This window comes from Mustela nigripes, chromosome 14 (assembly GCF_022355385.1).
Source record: "Mustela nigripes isolate SB6536 chromosome 14, MUSNIG.SB6536, whole genome shotgun sequence".
NCBI classification, from domain to species: Eukaryota; Metazoa; Chordata; class Mammalia; order Carnivora; family Mustelidae; genus Mustela; species Mustela nigripes.
Genome location: NC_081570.1, coordinates 99,244,587 through 99,261,410, shown reverse-complemented (window position 1 = coordinate 99,261,410; position 16,824 = coordinate 99,244,587). Strand labels below are relative to the sequence as shown.

At 45.1% G+C, this 16,824-nt stretch overlaps 1 protein-coding gene and 1 long non-coding RNA gene across 2 annotated transcripts in view; one reads left to right on the top strand and one right to left on the bottom strand.

Annotated features, from left to right (window-relative positions):
- The first annotated feature begins 5,461 nt into the window (after positions 1 to 5,461).
- Positions 5,462 to 16,824, top strand: part of CASQ2 (calsequestrin 2) — a 62,976-nt gene continuing 51,613 nt past the window's right edge. The window contains exon 1 of the mRNA XM_059375834.1: positions 5,462 to 6,618. Coding sequence (XP_059231817.1) covers positions 6,100 to 6,618 — 519 coding nt within the window. The 5' untranslated portion in view covers positions 5,462 to 6,099. The remainder of the gene's footprint in view (positions 6,619 to 16,824) is intronic.
- Positions 10,991 to 16,824, bottom strand: part of LOC132001346 (uncharacterized) — a 32,183-nt gene continuing 26,349 nt past the window's right edge. Inside the window, exon 3 of the long non-coding RNA XR_009399592.1 lies at positions 10,991 to 11,957. This is a non-coding gene — a long non-coding RNA (uncharacterized LOC132001346). The remainder of the gene's footprint in view (positions 11,958 to 16,824) is intronic.

The following is a 16,824-nucleotide window of genomic DNA, read 5'->3' as shown; positions in this document are numbered from 1 at the left end:
ATATAAGACCAATATACAAAAATCAAATGCATATATACTATCAACAAAAAGTGGAAATCAATATTTCAAAAGTTTATCATTTTAATCATCAAGAATATGAAATAGTTCAGATAAATCTGCCAAAAGATGAGAGACAATTATATGAAAAACCACAAAACACTGCTGAAAGAAATTAAAGACCTAAATTTACAGAGAGATATATACCTTGCTCATGTTCTAGGAAACTCAGTATTGTAAAAGTGTCAATTCTCTCCAAATTGACTTATACATTCAACACAGCGTATAAATATATAATACAACTTGATGAGCTCATTCTGAAGTTCACATGGAAATGAAAAGGCCTTAAGAAAGACAAAACAACTTGAAAGAGGAGGAGAAAGTTGGAAGGTAAACACTACCTGCTTTCAAGACTCTCAAAACTACAACAATCAAATCTATGTGGTATTGACATTTAAAAGATAAATAGATCAAAGGAACGAAGTAGAGAGAGCAGAAACAGACTTACAGGTATATAATGAACTAATTTTTGACAAAGATACAAAGGCAATCTAGTGGAGGACAGTTTTTTCAAGAAGTGGTGCAAAACCAACTGGATATCCTTACATACACACAGCACAACCAAATTTGACCCATAGTTCCCACCATATTAAAAAAATTAAATCACAGATCTAAATTTAATACTCACACGAGCTTTATGTGTGAAAACAACCCCATGTTTACCAACAGGGAACAGATAAACACATTGTATGTACTGATATGATGTAATTCTAGTTGGCAATAAAAATGAATGAACTAATAATACATGCCATAACCTGACTGAGTCTCAGAACAATTATGATGAATGGCAGAAGACAAACTAAAAAAAAAAAAAAAAAAAAAAAAGAATAGATAGGGGCTCCCGGGTGGCTTAATGGGTTAAAACCTCTGCCTTCGATTCGGCTCAGGTCATGATTCCAGGGTCCTGGGATTCATGATTCCAGGGTCATCGGGCTCTCTGCTCAGCAGGAGCCTGCTTTCTCCGAGCTCTCTCTGCCTACTTGTGATCTCTGTCTGTCAAATAAATAAATATAATCTTTAAAAAAAAGAGTAGATAATATATGATTCCACTTCTATGAGTTCTTCTCATAGAAGACTGGTGCAGTCTAAAAGCTGGGCAGATGAGTTTCAATCCCCACTTTGCCATTTAATAGCTGAATAGACTTTGGAGGATCACTCACACTCTGATTCTCAGCTCCCACCCCCCTTGTCAAATGGGGATAATTATGCCTATAGTTAGTTAACAGCCCAGTGTCTCAGTTTACCAATCTGTAAAAGGGGATAATGATTTAAATTTGTAAAGTACTTTAGAATAATTCCTGGCACAAATTAAGTGCTTCAAATTTATTTAGTAAATTTTTAATGGGAACTGGGAAAGGCCAGACTGATTTTGAGGATTACTGTGAACAGATGCTGTCCTCGCTCCTATGAGGCTCAGTCTAGCTGGGAGAAAATAAAATCCCCAGGGTAGAAATGTTTCCAAGGAGAAATACTATGTAAAAGGAGTGAGTCAGGCCATGGGCCACACTGAGAGCTTCCTTGAGGAAGTGATCTTAGTTAATACCTGGACTTGTTATTGGGAGGGCTTTGGCCTTTTTCCCAACTAGCTCTGGTCTTTTCCTGCTTGGTTCTGTTTGGGGTTTCCTGGTGTTGGGGAGCAAGTTCCTGGGGCTGCTTGATACTCAGAGGCAACAGGAAAGGAAGGTCTTGGGGTGGCTAACAGGCCTGTTCTGATCTAGTAAAGGCAGGCCCAAAGCCGGGGAACGCCGGGCTCCAGACACAAGCACTTATGGGACTGTCTACCAGGCCAGCAGGCTGACTTCCCGGACTAGGAGCCCAGTGCGAGGGAGCAGCGGGACCCAGGAAAGAAAAATGCCATACTCGGCTTCGTCCACGGGGTGGAGTATTTTAGCCGAAGAAGGGACCTTTGGAGGCCGCGCAGTCCTAGTTGCAGGACTTGTCTAGAGTCGCGCCCATCCAACCCTCCTCCCGCAGATGCGTCGCCAAACTTCTCAAACCTGTGGGCTGTGCCAAGGCCTAGCCTGGTAAAAGGAAATCCTCTACAGACATTAACAAATTGAAACATTTCAGAGTCAGTAAGGGGCCAAGGGAGTCTAGTGAGCCTGGCCCTTGTCCCCGCAAGTGAGCACGGTGAGGGCCAGGAGGTGAGTGACCGTGTGGAGCACGGTCGGTCCCACCGCCAGGGCTGCATCAGACCAGCTCAGAACCCAGGTCCCTCAGCTGCCTGTCGCAGCCCTCTCGCCGAGCGGCCTCTGGGTCCTTCGGGCCGCGTCCCTGCCCTGCAGACCTCCCAGCGCAGCTGTGAGCCAATCGGGAAGTTCTCCCGGGAGATAGAGTCTGAGCGAGAAGACGGACTGGGCGAGGAGGAGGGACGGGCGGGACACCGCTCTCTCGTGGTGGAGCCCCTAGGTCTCCAGCCTGGAGGCTCGCACCTCTTCTCCCCGCGACTCGCTTTCCTCAGCAACCTGCTCCCTACCTTGCCCCTCTCCTTCCTTTCCCGCGTTCCCTCCGGCAGACACCTGCCTCAACCACCCTTCCAAACCCTCAGCCACCGAGCCACGCTCCCTTGTTCCCAGTTCCCTGGTTCAGAGCACGTGCCTCTACTTGGCGTTACGTCACGCACACTGCGTGCGCATGCGTGCAGACTTACTTGCGTGCGCGCACACAGAACCCATGGTTACATTTGGCATTTTTTTTTTTTTAAGATTTTATTTATTTATTTCACAGAGAGATCACAAGTAGGCAGAGAGGCAGGCAGAGAGAGAGGAGGAAGCAGGCTCCCCGCTGAGCAGAGAGCCCGATGCGGGACTCGATCCCAGGACCCTGAGATCATGACCTGAGCCGAAGGCAGCGGCTTAACCAACTGAGCCACCCAGGCACCCCACATTTGGCATTTTTGATTACCGCCTGTCTCCCTTTGAGGATGTAAACTCAAATGAGTTCAGATTAGCAACTAATCCCCAGTACCCAGAAGAGTGTCTGGTGCATAGAAGATACCCAATAGAAATACAATTAACAAATAAAGGAAACACCATGGCTTCAAGTCCTGATTGATCTGTAAAATGAATTATTGTAAGGATAAAATTAAATTAATAAAAATTAAATAAAACATGCATAATCATTCTGCCACCCATGAAGAATTTTTTTAAAAAAATGAAAGCGGTTAGGTTAGACTAAAGGACTGTATGTAGTGCCCACTCACAGAGTGGAGGACTGAAATTGGTAGCAAAAAGAAGGGGACTGAGTTGTGACAATAATCAGCTTCTATTTATATTGATTTGTTTATTTTGTTCTTGTTCAAACAAAACAAAGCAAAAATACCTGCTATAGGTACATAAGGATACATACCCTTTAGCACAATCCCCCAAAACTAAGAGTGTGTGCTTGATACACTGACTGGGACAGCAGCTAAAACCAGAATGATACAGCTGATCTGGTAGATATACGGTTGATTCAGAAATGTCAGAAACATTCCCTGGTTACCAAATGAATTAATTAGAGCTGGTGATCAAGAAAGCAAAGGAAAAAAAAGTTAGAAAATAAAAGCAGCCAGAGAAATGGCGGTTACCTAAAAAGTAGACCGTGGATGATGAGAAGCCTGATTTCTACAGAATGTGTCCTCAGGGCTGGGCTGTGAGGCCCCCAGTAGAATCCAGGATCTGGGGACAGGAACTTTCCACAATGGAGCTTTTTTCTGCTAATACAGAGTTGATCAGAAGCCAGAGAAGACTTAAAGACTTAACTAAATTTTAAAAATTTCTTTTTTTCTAGGGCGCCTGGGTGGCTCGGTGAGTTAAAGCCTCTGCCTTCAGCTCAGGTCATAATCCCAGGGTCCTGGGATCGAGTCCCACATCAGGCTCTCCACTCAGCGGGGAGCCTGCTTCCCCCTCTCGCTCTGTCTGCCTCTCTGCCTACTTGTGATTTCTGTCAAATAAATAAATAAAATCTAAAGAAAAAAAAAAGAATATTTAAAAAAATTTCTTTCTTTCTCTTTCTTTCTTTTCTCTTTCTTTCTCTCTTTTCATCAGTTTCAAGTCAGGAAATTCAAAGACTCTGACTTTAAATATTTCCCAGTTTTTCAGTAAAATTAAAAAAAAAAACCTCACATATTAAGAAAAGTGGGGCACATTCTAAATAAAGGTAGCCCCACGAGATTGAGACAATGGGAACAGTTTTGGGAAACTGACCTTGAAAAGACAACACATACATCGTTTCACTCAGAAATCTTGCTCCCCTTAAATTCTCTAAAGAAAGCAGAGATCTCTCATGCTTGCCAATGACCTGGAAAGTTAACCATGCCTTAGAATGGCTATTTTTGGCTCCATCTTTAAAAGTTTACAGAATTCACCATTAGAAAGAACTAAAGGCTTTCATGGTTTCAGTGATGGGGGTTCTCCAATGTCCTGGCTTCCTGGGCATGAAGTGTCCTGACTGACAGCTCCTTGTTACCCTGCCTCTCAGCGTAAGGCCCTCCAGATGCAGTGAAGGGGTCTGGTCTCCCTCGAGTAGGATGACAAACTTCTCCTATCCTTCAATCCTCTGTAAATGTTATGCATGAAAGAGTCCTCACCCTTGCCAAAGCTGGTTTCCCAGTCCAAGAAAGACAAAAATTTGGTCCAAATTTTAAGAGCCATTGACCACTCTAAAGAGTCAAAAGATATGACTGGCCTGTTGTTTAACCAGAAGTGATGGTTGAGGAGCCACTTAAGAAAGGGGGTATTCGCAGGGAATTGCCCTGAGTTGGAGGTAAGGCAACCAGGAGCACCAGATTCCCAAGTCCTCATGTTGGCAGTTAATAAGGCAATCTCAGACAAGTTGCCAATCTCTGAATCTCAGTTTGCTCACCTGTGAAACTAACACTAATCACTTCTGCCCCAATTGTCTGCTAGATTCAAGCGGAAAATGGATAAGAAAGGATTCACAAACCATTATTATTAGAAATTGACAAGTAGTATAATAACCCATGCTCTACCATTTCCAGCAAGAATAAAGTTAGGTATGACAGCTACCATGTTTGGGCACTTGATTTTTATAATAATGCTTTTCCATCTGTATGTTCCAAACCTTGCAATAGAGTGTTATTTGACAAGGGGGGAGCTGAGAACCAGAGAGAACGAGTGACCCCCTCCAAAGTGTATTCAATCATTAAAAGGCAGATGGGGACTGGAACTCTCTGTTCAACTTCTAGGCTTTGTGTACAAATCTGTCTTTAAAGAAGAAGAAAGGGGCAAAAATGTTACATTAGGGGTTAAGGTAAAAAAAAAATATGACAGAGGTGGTAGCAAAAAAATCTAAGACGGTTTCTGAGGAAGACTGTTGAATTTTTATTTTATTTAAAATATATTTTAATATTTATTTATTTTAGAGAGAGCGCATGAGCAGGGGGAGGGGCAGAGGAAGAGGGAGAAAGAATCTCAAGCAGACTCTCCACTGAGCACAGAGCTGGACATGGGGCTCAATCCCATGAACCCCGACATCACAGCCTAAGCCAAAATCAAGAGGAACTGTGGCCCCTGGTGGGCTAGCAGGCAGGGTGTCCCTATATTGCTTGCCTAGTGCCTGGCAGAGCCGTGTCAGCATGCATGGTACAGCGGCCAGCCAGGGCCAAGTTCCCAAGAAGAGAGGATGGGAGGCAGGGAAAGGCAGGTGCAGAATGTGAAGCTCACCTCGGGGCTGCACTTGGCTCCCGTGTGAGCAGTGTTAGGGGACAAGTAACCTGCCAGGAGGGGACAGGCTGAATACTCTCCCCAAATCCGAGGTCTGGGTGACCCTGTGTCTGTGCAAGCATCTTCACTGACTTGTCCCACTACTGTCCCATCTCTTTCCCCTCTCCTCGCCTCTCCCTCCTTCTTGAGTCTCTTTCTCTCCCTTGACCTTGCCGGCCTCCCTATGTCTGCTGCACACATTCTCCTCTTTCCCTCCTGCCTCCTCCCTTCCTACCCCTCGGACAGACCGTGTCAGCGAATCCCTCAACAGAGGCATATCTAACTATTTTATTCATTGCATGATTTATTTTTAGCCTGAAACAACTGCATCCTAAAAATGGAGTTCCTGATGAGACAGGGGCTGGGCCGAGCTATGCGAGGTATCTGGGGCTTGGCCGCTCAGCTTGGCCCTCAGTCTCCGCACGCGTGTGTCCTGAGCCTAAGAGCACTGCTTGGTTGGAGCCCAGGAGGTGGGGAGTTGGTCCTCGGGCCCAGGAGGGACAGAGGGGAGGGACCGAATCTACTTCTCTGCTCCCCACTTCTCTCAGCCAGTCCTCTGGAGTCTTCCGGCCGCTTTCCTGCACTCGGGCTTCCTGGAAAAGTGAAACGAAACTTCTCCCAGATGGAGAGAGTGCACCTGTTCATCGTGGGGGTCTACCTGCTGTCCTCCTGCCGGGCAGAAGAGGGGCTCAACTTCCCCACGTATGATGGCAAGGACCGCGTGGTCAGTCTCACGGAGAAAAACTTCAAGCAGGTTTTGAAGAAATACGATGTGCTCTGCCTCTACTACCATGAGGCAGTGTCCTCAGACAAAGTTGCACAGAAACAGTTCCAACTGAAAGAAATTGTGCTCGAGGTAAGCTGGGGACCTGCTCACCGCATTATCCCAGGGCGCATGGGCTGGCCAGCGGCTGGGAGGTGGGAACACCGGTGCCGAGACTCTGTCCTGAAGTCCAGCTGCAGTTTAGTCTGGTTTGAATCTGAAGATATCCTTGTTGCAAAGCTGGGCTGTGGGAAGAGCAAAGTGTGGGTCCCGGCTCCCAAAATGGGGGCAGTCAGATGTGTTGCACAACACATAGTTCTGATTTAAACTCTGTCACCTGATGGTCCTCTTGACTTTTCAAGGGCAATAGTCAATGTTAAATCTATCATTGAAAAGCCTGGTCGAAATGCAATTCAGAGATGATCTGTGGTTTCCATTTCGCGTGCTAACTCCCCCCTCTCCGCTCCCTGAAGTTTCCCCAGGATCCTGGAGAGACAGGAGGCATTTGACCTTGCTTCTCCACATGGGTCAGATGGGGAATATCACAAAGTGGTCTTTGCCTCTAGGGATTTGGGTTCGGTCAACATTGCACAGTGTGCATATGCGGAGATCTGTAGTAACACGTTCATTAGCGGGATTTTTTTTTTTTTTCTCAGAAAGTTATTGGTGTGTGTTCAGGGCAGATGCTGAAGTCAGTTCTTATTTTATCTGTATTACATGGCCAGTTTGTAAGCCTGGCATGGGGGTGCATTCTCTAATCCTTGGTGAGTGCTCCAGGGCCAATTCCCACAACACCTTCTGGACAGTGTAAGGTTGCTTACACTTCAGGAGCACCTGTGAATGCCAGGAATTCTAGTAGTCACCAAGATCCCTTCACAGCCCCACGCCCAGCTTAGGCACAAACCTGGGGACAGGGCTATTTGAGAATTATAGCAGCTTATTAGCTAGCATATCAGAAAGCTCAACAGAATCAAATATTTTGATTAACAAAGTTACCATATATCAAACACATGTAGATTTGAATCCCTCCAAATAGATACCAATAAATTCCATGAAAATCATCTCAAATATCATAAAATATAATTTAAAAAGTACTTGAGAATTCTAAGTGTCTCTTGATCATACAAACACCTATTTTCAGAGCTCTTCTGTATGGTGGCGTGGTTATTACAGAGAGCTTGGGTTGACAAAAAGCTAAGCATTTTAAAAATATCACAACTACCATCATATTTTTCCCCAGGCTTATCCCGTGGGCTGGAAGTGGAAATTCAGTTCCCTCTGTGGGTTGCAAGCAAAGAGAAAGCAGGGACAGTTTTTAGATCTTTGTACTATATATGGGAATATCAGAGGCTGGAAGAAACCAGGACATACAGCATAGCTGCTGCTTAGCCCCTGAAATACTGACATCGTCATCTCTGTTTCAAATGGCCCTACTCAGTTATCAAGAGACACTTTTCTGAAGAACTTCTTTGAAGACATAAGGATTCCACCCCACATGCTCGTCACTGTCTGATAGCCTGTAACTCAGAAAGAATGCCAGTACGAGTAATGATCTCCAGCATATTAAAATACATGCGCACCCACGCACACACATACACTTGCACACACATACACACACACACTCCCTCAAGAATGTATCTCCCCCAAAGACCTAGGGCCACGTAGACCTGAGAAAGGACTTTCCCCTGGGCTCACCATCCCTTCAGACACCTTTGATCCGAGAGTGCCTGGCAGAGACCCATGGGGCATAGGCGATGTCCCACAGGCTGCTGAAGCTGAGGTGGGAATCATTAGGAGGAGAAGGACACAGATCATGAAGTCAGGGAGATCTAGATTTATATTTTGGCTTTGCTTTTCCTGGGCACATGATATAGGGCAGGGACTTAATTTCTCTGAGTCTCTTTTTCTTATCTATAAATATGGGAAAAACAATCATTATACCTATGTAAGAAATAATTAAATAACAATAATATTTATTGGATGCTCACTGTGTACAGAGACTGTTCTGAGCACTTTGTATATGTTAACACTTTGTATATGTTAACATCCCCATTTTACAGAAGGGGACACTGAGTCTCAGAGAGGGTAAGTTGCCCAGGGTCACTCAATCAGTGCAGGCGAAGGTGGTCTTAGCCCCTGCATTGCACTGCTGCTGTAACCAAATAAGATGATGTTTAGTTAGCTGCTAGATACCCTGTTGAGGATCCTTTCTAGTCTGCCTTAAATAGAGTTGCTCCGCCCATGGGCTTGGGCCTGGAGAGGCCAGCTGTATCAGCAGCAGGGTTGAGAAGCACAGAGCAACCTCTCCCCCATCCCAAAACAGGATACCAGTCACGTAGCTGTCCCAACCAGGGAAGAGTCCCTGCTTCCTTAGTGATGGCCGGGGAGCGGAGGGGGATTTGCTGGGGTACCTGTCAAGTGCAGACTCTTTCTCAGAGTCCAGGACAAAAAAGGTTCTGGGAATACCATGGGTAGAAAGAAAGGGATGTAAGCCTCTATACTTCCCTCCTCATCAAAACAGTTATTTTGTCCTTTTAATTCCCTGGACCCCCCCCCCCCTCCCCAAGCTGCATTAAGGGAAATCCTCTGCCAGTGCCGGGGCTGTGGCTGCTGGGGGCTAAGAGAAGAGGAGGCAGCTCCCAGCGAATGTCCACAGGAATGAGGTCTCAGACATGGGCAGACAGGGCAGGGACAGGGCTCCTTTCCTCCAACTTGTCCAGGGAGGTGGCTTCCGACGTTTCTATCATAACTCACTCTGACCCAGTGATCATGGACACATGCATGCATCCACACACAGGAAACACAGATTTCAAGGGACTATTACTGTGTGGGGAATACTTGGATTTTTAACAAAATTCCTTTTCTTCTATTTCATTCTGTTCTGTTCTTGTCTATTTTGATCTTTTTCAATTAAAAAATATTGATTCCAACGCATTGAGCCGATTGCATTCTACAATGATGAGCTGTCACTCCTCTCCTTGCCTCACCGCCAGCCAAAACACCTAAGAGAATTTTAGGGATTAGGAGCTCATAACTTGTCATGTAAGGGCTGCCCCGTTCTGACAAAAACTTAAAGGAGCTGACCATAGCTCCTGCCACTCGAATGGATTTTGCCTGCCACTCTAAGGGATGACCATGAAAAGACCCAGCAACAGCCCTGTCTGCAGGGTGAGGAGGCACTCCCCGACTTGGGGTCTTGAAATGCTGATCAGTCACACATACATCTGTCACTTGCACGTTGGGGTTTGGGCAGGGGAGAGATACTATGGACAAAGGAAAAGGAGACACGTGGGTGGCTCATGGCCCATCATGGAAGAGGGGCAAACAAAATCTACAGTGCAAGGAGCTCATCGTAATAATAGAGAGGCTTATAAGGTTCTCTGAGAGCACAAACCAGAGCCCCACTCTCTGGGAGAGAAGTGGAAGGCATGACAAGGAAGAACTGGTTTGTTACAATGAGTGGAATTTGCCAGGCAAGAAGCAAGGGCTGGGGAAGGAACTGCAGGAGGAAGGGTTCTGACAACACTCAAGTATCTCCCCACCAAATTTTCCTAGAATTTGGCCGTGATGGCCTCATTCTTTTAGGGTAGGTAGGGGTTTTGTCCCTACTTGGTTAAAGCCCTGTGGGCAGATCCTTTAAAATATTGCCAATCACTTGTACCTGCGTCTGACCGAGTTTGAGTTCTGAGTGAAAACAAGGTCTGATAAAGGGAAAGAATGTAAGGTCACTAAAAGCTTAGGCAGAAAAAGTGCAAATAAAATGATACCAGGAGGCACCAAATTCAAACTGCTGTCCAGTTTGGCTGGGTCTGGCTCTGGAAGGCACCAGGGGTGATGCGGGGTACATAGTTCGGTAGAGGTGTTCTGTAGAGGCCTGCTGAATGAATGACGTGTCTGATGAAACGTTGTCTTTAAGAAGCATCTAGATTGCTCTGAGCCCTTTACTTCAGAGCTGTGGCTTTGTAGTGATGGGACTCAGCCAGCTGGTAATCCCGATTCCTGGTTGGGCATTTCATCCACAAACAGCACATACTCACTTAGAAATGTCAGAATACATGGAAAAGAAAAACAAAGACAAAAATAATAGCCACACAGAAAGAAACAGTTCACGTACTGAGAGATTTCTCTCCCATATTTCCTGTCTATATGCAAACATACATTTTTCAGTTGTTTTGTATTATTAATATAATTTTGTTTCCTTTTTTTTATTTCAGTATATTGTGAGCATTCCTCTGTCATCATAGAGTGTTATATTCTTGGCAAATGTAATGTTAATGCTGGCCTAGCATACCACTGTATGACCATGCATATTTTTAAGATAAGTGGCCTATTTTGGGATGTTGACACAATTTTCAGAGTTTTAAAAATCTTTGTTTAGATTTTCATTGTACAGTTTCATCAAAAATTCTTTGATTTTTTTTTTTTTTTAGCTAAATGGGATTTTCCTATTAAATTACCTGCCATTTACATTTTTTTCTCCCATGAATTAATTTTCTGACTTTCCCCCAGTTTTCTGTTGAGGTGTCAACACCATTTGGTTGCAATTTTATACAGTTTCCTTCAGCTTCAGCCAAGACAGTACACAGAGTTATGCCGTAGAGGCCAGATTCTGTTAGCATCATAGGACTCAGACTCAAGAGGAGGATCTGCCCAATGATTCCGATTCTTCCCTGCTCTTTTGTTTCTTGCTTTGACTCCCCCCCTTGAAACTGCAATGCAAGCCATTGCTGCTATCATGTGTTCCACAAACGTTGCCAGAGAAAGTCCTCCAATGTCACCGACCTCTCTTGGGTTAGAATGCTTGAGAGGTGGTGTGCTCTAAAACATGGACTTTCGAATCAGGTAGATTCGAGTCCAGTTCTCAAGGAGGAAGTCTGTCTGTGGTCAGGCTCCTTGTTTTGTAAAGTGGAGACAGTGGTGGTGTGACGATGAGTTAGTCTGGCAAGAGCGTGGTTCAGGCATACGGAAGGTACTTTGACAAATATTGTCAACTTGCAGCCGGTGCTCCCCTTTCCAGTCATCATTTTAGATACCACCCACTCTAACCCTGCCACTTTACAGACTGAGGACACCAGGCCACTTGCAGAGAGCTCAGGACTGATAACACGGTGCCATGTTGCTTATTCTCAGCCAGCTGAGCCCCAGAGGGCAGAGAGGACTTGCCATTGCTCACAGATTCTTGATGTCTGCCCCCATGTGCAGCTCTCCCTCTGATCTCCATGACTTTGCTGACTGAGTCTGTGCTTGATAATACTCAGCCACTTCGCCCACACCATTTACGAACTGGGCTTCTTCCACATTCTCAGTTCTGGTGCCGTCCATCTTTGAGGGATTCTTCCAGTCTCCTTCCAGCTCCTTTTACCTTATTCTTTCTCTCCATGGAGACATACGTGGAAGTTCTCTCTCTGGATTGGAAACCTCTGGAGGGCAACCTGAATTCAAAGCAAACTTGGTAATAGAGGAAGTGGAAAATAAAGCAAATGGAATCAAATTGATATGGGCAAGGACCACAATCGGCTTGTGAGTCAAAAACACAGCTGGATGAATGATCTGGGGGTGTAGGGTACTGGACAGCAGAAGGAGGCAGAGGATGGCAGAGGGGGGCTGTGCATAAGCGATATGGCTTCCACATTAGGAGTTCCTTAGCTCCCTGGGATTGGCGTTCCAAACACCCAAGCAGTTATGGGAACGGTTTACTTCTTCCTATCCCCACCTGCCTTCACACGGATATTATCCCCAAGTCCAAGGCCCACTGCCTTTCCTCTACACCACTCCACTTCCTGGAAAACAGCATTCCGGCCTGAACAAGGAGAAAGGAAAGAGGACTGAAACTTTTTCCTAGAGAGCTTCATGCCCATATAAAAACGATGTCTTGCTACCTCAGCACCTCTAGAAGGAAAGGAGAAAGGAGACGTGCATGGACCTTGGTTTCAGGATCTCTGGGCATTCTATATCACATCTCATGTTCAAAGATGATACTATTAACTGGGTATGTATGTTTTGGGGGAGCGAGTGAATAGGCCAACCTGTAATCAATACACATTTATTGGATTAGGAGAAACCATGGGAGATCTACTCAGGCAAGTTACAGAATGTTTTAGAGCCTGAAAATAAGTAATGTGAATCCCTGAACAGAACTATCAGTTGATCAAATATGCACTGCCCTTACCAGACTCTGAGTCACGTCAGCATGAATACGTGAATGAATGAATGAATGAATGAGTCAGTGAACAGAAGATGAATGAGCTGTGCTGCTTTCCTCACTGTGAGCAGCTGACAGCCGCTTCGGTTGTTTAGGATGAGCTAGGTCTCTTAGATGGGCAGGCAGCCTGGAGTCTTGCAGGAATAGCCACAGCATCCTGCTAGCTGCATGCCAGGTTGACCCAGGTCTCCTAGTATTTTTCAACAGAACTTAGCTAGGGTGCAAGGTCAGACGCTGCTCCTGAGCGTCCCCCTGCAGGGACCTTCCGTTCTTCCTGCTTACGAGGTCCCACTTCCGCTCACCGCATAAAAGCTGCTGCCATCCACACACAACCTTCCCGGTGGCTCTCTCCCACGCCCTCTTAGATACTGAATGCACATCATCACATACGATGATTGGAAATGCCCTGTCTATCAGTAGGAAGACAGCTTGTTGTTATGACCAATTTTCCAGTGCCGGTAAGCAGATTATTTTCCAATAATTTTTGACGGTGATTCTGGCACAGATTTTTCAGTATGCCCTGTGGGGGATGAGGGAGGCTGGTTCCACCATCTGTAGCAGAATCAAGAATCAGAATCCTGGTCAGTGTAGGGCTCTGGGTTCTATTGCTACTTAAGGAAGTCTCTTGATACTGCTGCTCCCAGTCTACCAAGGTCCCTAACAGACTGAGCTCCCTTCTCTATTCAGCACTTAGTCTCCTAATCAGTTTGCATATCAGTGAAATCTCTCTGGCTGGGAGTGAGTGACACTAGATTTTAGACCCTGCAGTGTGCCCAATGTCATTGACGTGACTCTCGTGCTCTTTCTGAGCATGGCCGGCCTCTTATATCCAACCTCAGATGAGGGGGCCATGCTCAGGAAAAGCAGACAACTGGAGTTCAGAGTGCCTGAAATTCTCTCACACTTGCTTTTTGAGAGTCCCGGAGAGGCACCTCATTTCGCTCATCTATTAAACCAATCATGTAGTTTCAGCCAGTGAGTTAAAAGACTTAAATGGAATGCATGTGAATAAAAATTTCTTATAAAATTGTAAGAAGCTGTACAAGAATCAGATATTATCTTGTTATGCTGATTACTATTACGCTGATACTAGGAGATTAATCTATGTAGAATGCCTAAAGGAGTACCTGAAATATACCCAGTGCTTATCAAATGCTAATTCTCTTCACCTGTGGCTTGAAATTTAGACCATGTTGTAGGCTAACTGCAACAGTTCTCAACCTTGGCTACATACTGGAATCACCAAAGAATTTTTAACAATACTGGTGCCTTGGGGTTACTGTGTGGCTCAGCCGGTTGAGCATCCAACTCTGTGTTTCAGCTCAGGTCACGATCTCAAGGTCATGTTCTTGGGGTTGAGATAGAGGCCTGCATCATACTCTCTGCTCAGAGGGGGGTCTGCTTGAGATTCTCTTTCTGCCATTTCCTCTGCCTCCCCCACCCCTTACCACCTGCTTGTGTACTCTCCCTCTCTCTCTCTCAAATAAATCTTTTTAAAAAATTCTGGTGTTTGGGTCTCCTCCCTCCAGATACTGATTAAATTGGTGATGGGAGAAGAGATGTTTTTTAAAATATCAGTTTTTAAAAGCTCTGCGGGTAATTCTCATGTGCAGCCACGCTTGTAGACACTTTAGAATTGATGCTCAAAATGCAGACCCCAGAGCAGCGGCAAAGGCATCACCTGGGTGCTTGTTACATTTAAATGGGATTCTGCAAGTGATTCTTCCTAGTGATTCCTAACTCTGGGTTAGAGTTTACCAAGCACAGCAGTGGTCTCCTGGGCTAGAGAAATTTTCCAGATGGCCAGAATCGTGTTCCAACTGGTTGATCTTTGGTCTGTTGACATAGCTCTGGTTTGAACTGATGCCATAAATTGGTTCTGGGGTTGGAGGGGTTCAGGTCTGCCCTAGGACTCAAGCCCCAGTATTCACCCACTGTCCTCTCTCACAGCCAAGGACTAAGATTTTGGACCTCCTTAAAAGGGGATATTTGGGCCATGGGAAGTCTTACCCTACTTGAGAGGTTTCCAGTGGAATTATGGATTTTTCTGAGGCCAGATCAGAGGGTAAGCTTTGGGCAGGGTACAGGATGTACCTTCAGAAAGGAAAAAAATCATCCATTTGATTGCTATGTCACATTGCCCTTTTCCACAAAGAAATGGCAAAGTGGAGAACCCTGGAGAATATGGGATACTAACGGGTTTGTATGTATGGGTGTTAAAGTGTTTGACAGGAAACTATGGGAAATCTGCTTAGAGCAATCTAGTAAGTGTTCTATAATGTGAAATGGCCCTGTGACCACCCAAAGAGAAATATTCATTCCTTTATCCGTCACATGTTCATACCTGCTTCCTTACAAGATGCAGGGGAGGGGTGCCTGGGAGACTCAGTCAGAGCCAGTTAAGCAGCTGCCTCTTGGTTTCAGCTCTGGTCATGATTGCAGGGTCCTGGGATCAAACCCTGGGCCAGGCTCCAAGCTCAGCGGGGAGTCTGTTTGAAGATTCTCTCTCTCCCTCTCTCTGACCCTCTCTCTCTGTCCCCTCCCCCATAAATAAATAAATCTTTTAAAAAGTCTTTAAAAAAAAAAAAAACAACAAAATGCAGGTGATGTGGCTCCCTATAGCTAAAGAGATGTTCTTTTATTAATGCTAAGAACTCACTTCCTTTAGTTCTTTACTTAAAAGGCACCTTATAAAAGAAGTTATTTGCCTGACCTCCTACATAGCTCAGTCTCTGAGCACTCCTTTTAACCTCTCTTCCCTACTCTTTCTCCATAGCAGTAGGCTGACACATTGCCCACTGTCTGACACCCTTACAGAATGTAAAATCTATACAGGCAAGAGCAAAATGTTCCCTCCATTGCCATATGCCAGCTTCTACATCAGTGTCTGGCTCATGGTGGGCACTCAGTGGCATTTGTTGAGTGAATGTTAAATGAACAGAAGAGAAGAAGAAGAAGGGAGATAGCACTTGCTATAAATTTACCATAAACCGTACCCGATATGGGTGCTTTATGTATATTATTTTACTTAATTCTTACAGCATTTTTTCACAATGCATGCAAAGAAATGATCCCAAAAGTTAAGAGGGGGAAATTGCCCAAAGTCACAAAGCTATAAAATGGTGGATCAGGATTTGAACTCCTATCTGTTTGGTTCCAAAGGACATGTTCCTTCCATGACACCAAGGAACAGCTGAGAGGGATCGCTTCGTGTTTGTAAGCAGTGCCAGCTTAGAAAGGGACAAGTGTCTTTAGTTTGTATTCTGGATTTTCACCCACACTTGAGCAACATTTAATTGTACAGTTGGACTAGGTTGAACTGAAATGAACAGTGTGAGCAAATGGGCTAATGTTTCACGCCTACTTGGGATTTAATAAAAATCCAGCAAACGCTGGATGGATGGGTGGATGGAGGGATGGATGAATGATGGACGAACGGAAGGAGGAAAAGAGAGGGAAGGAAAGGCGAGCAATGGCAAATCTATCGCGTATACGGAAAATATCGTTCTCCTTGCTCTCTCTTTAAAGTTAAATTAATTAAAAGAAGCATTGAGTGGAAAAGTATAAAATTAGATTGACCCTGTCATACCCAGGAATGTTTTTGTCATCCTTGCTTAATCCCACTGAAAAATGGGTAAAACTGATTAAAAAAAAAAAAAAAAAAAACCACAGGACCCTCAGTCCCAAGTATATATCCAGCATGGGCAGAAACCTCTAGGCTCTGCAAGGCTGACCCTGCCTTCAGACCTATTTAGCACTGGCAAATGTCCCTATGATTGCATTTCTAAACCCCAAGAGAGGAAGGCAAAATGAAGTTGCCGGAGTCAAGTAAATCTACAGATGGAATGATGTGGGAACCGTGGGCGGAGAATAGCAACACACACAGGATTCAGGTATTTCTTCCAACTGTTCACGGCCCCAAAACGGCATCCTCCAAACTTGCACCTGCTGCCTTCTGTAAAATCAGATGAGGTCAGGCTTATTTTGGTTTGGCTGTGGGAATGAATCCTCTCCTAGAACCAGTGCTCTCTCAGACAAGGTACACATGCCCACTCTGAAATTGCAGATCTCCTTAGAGCCCAAGTGCCTCCCAAATA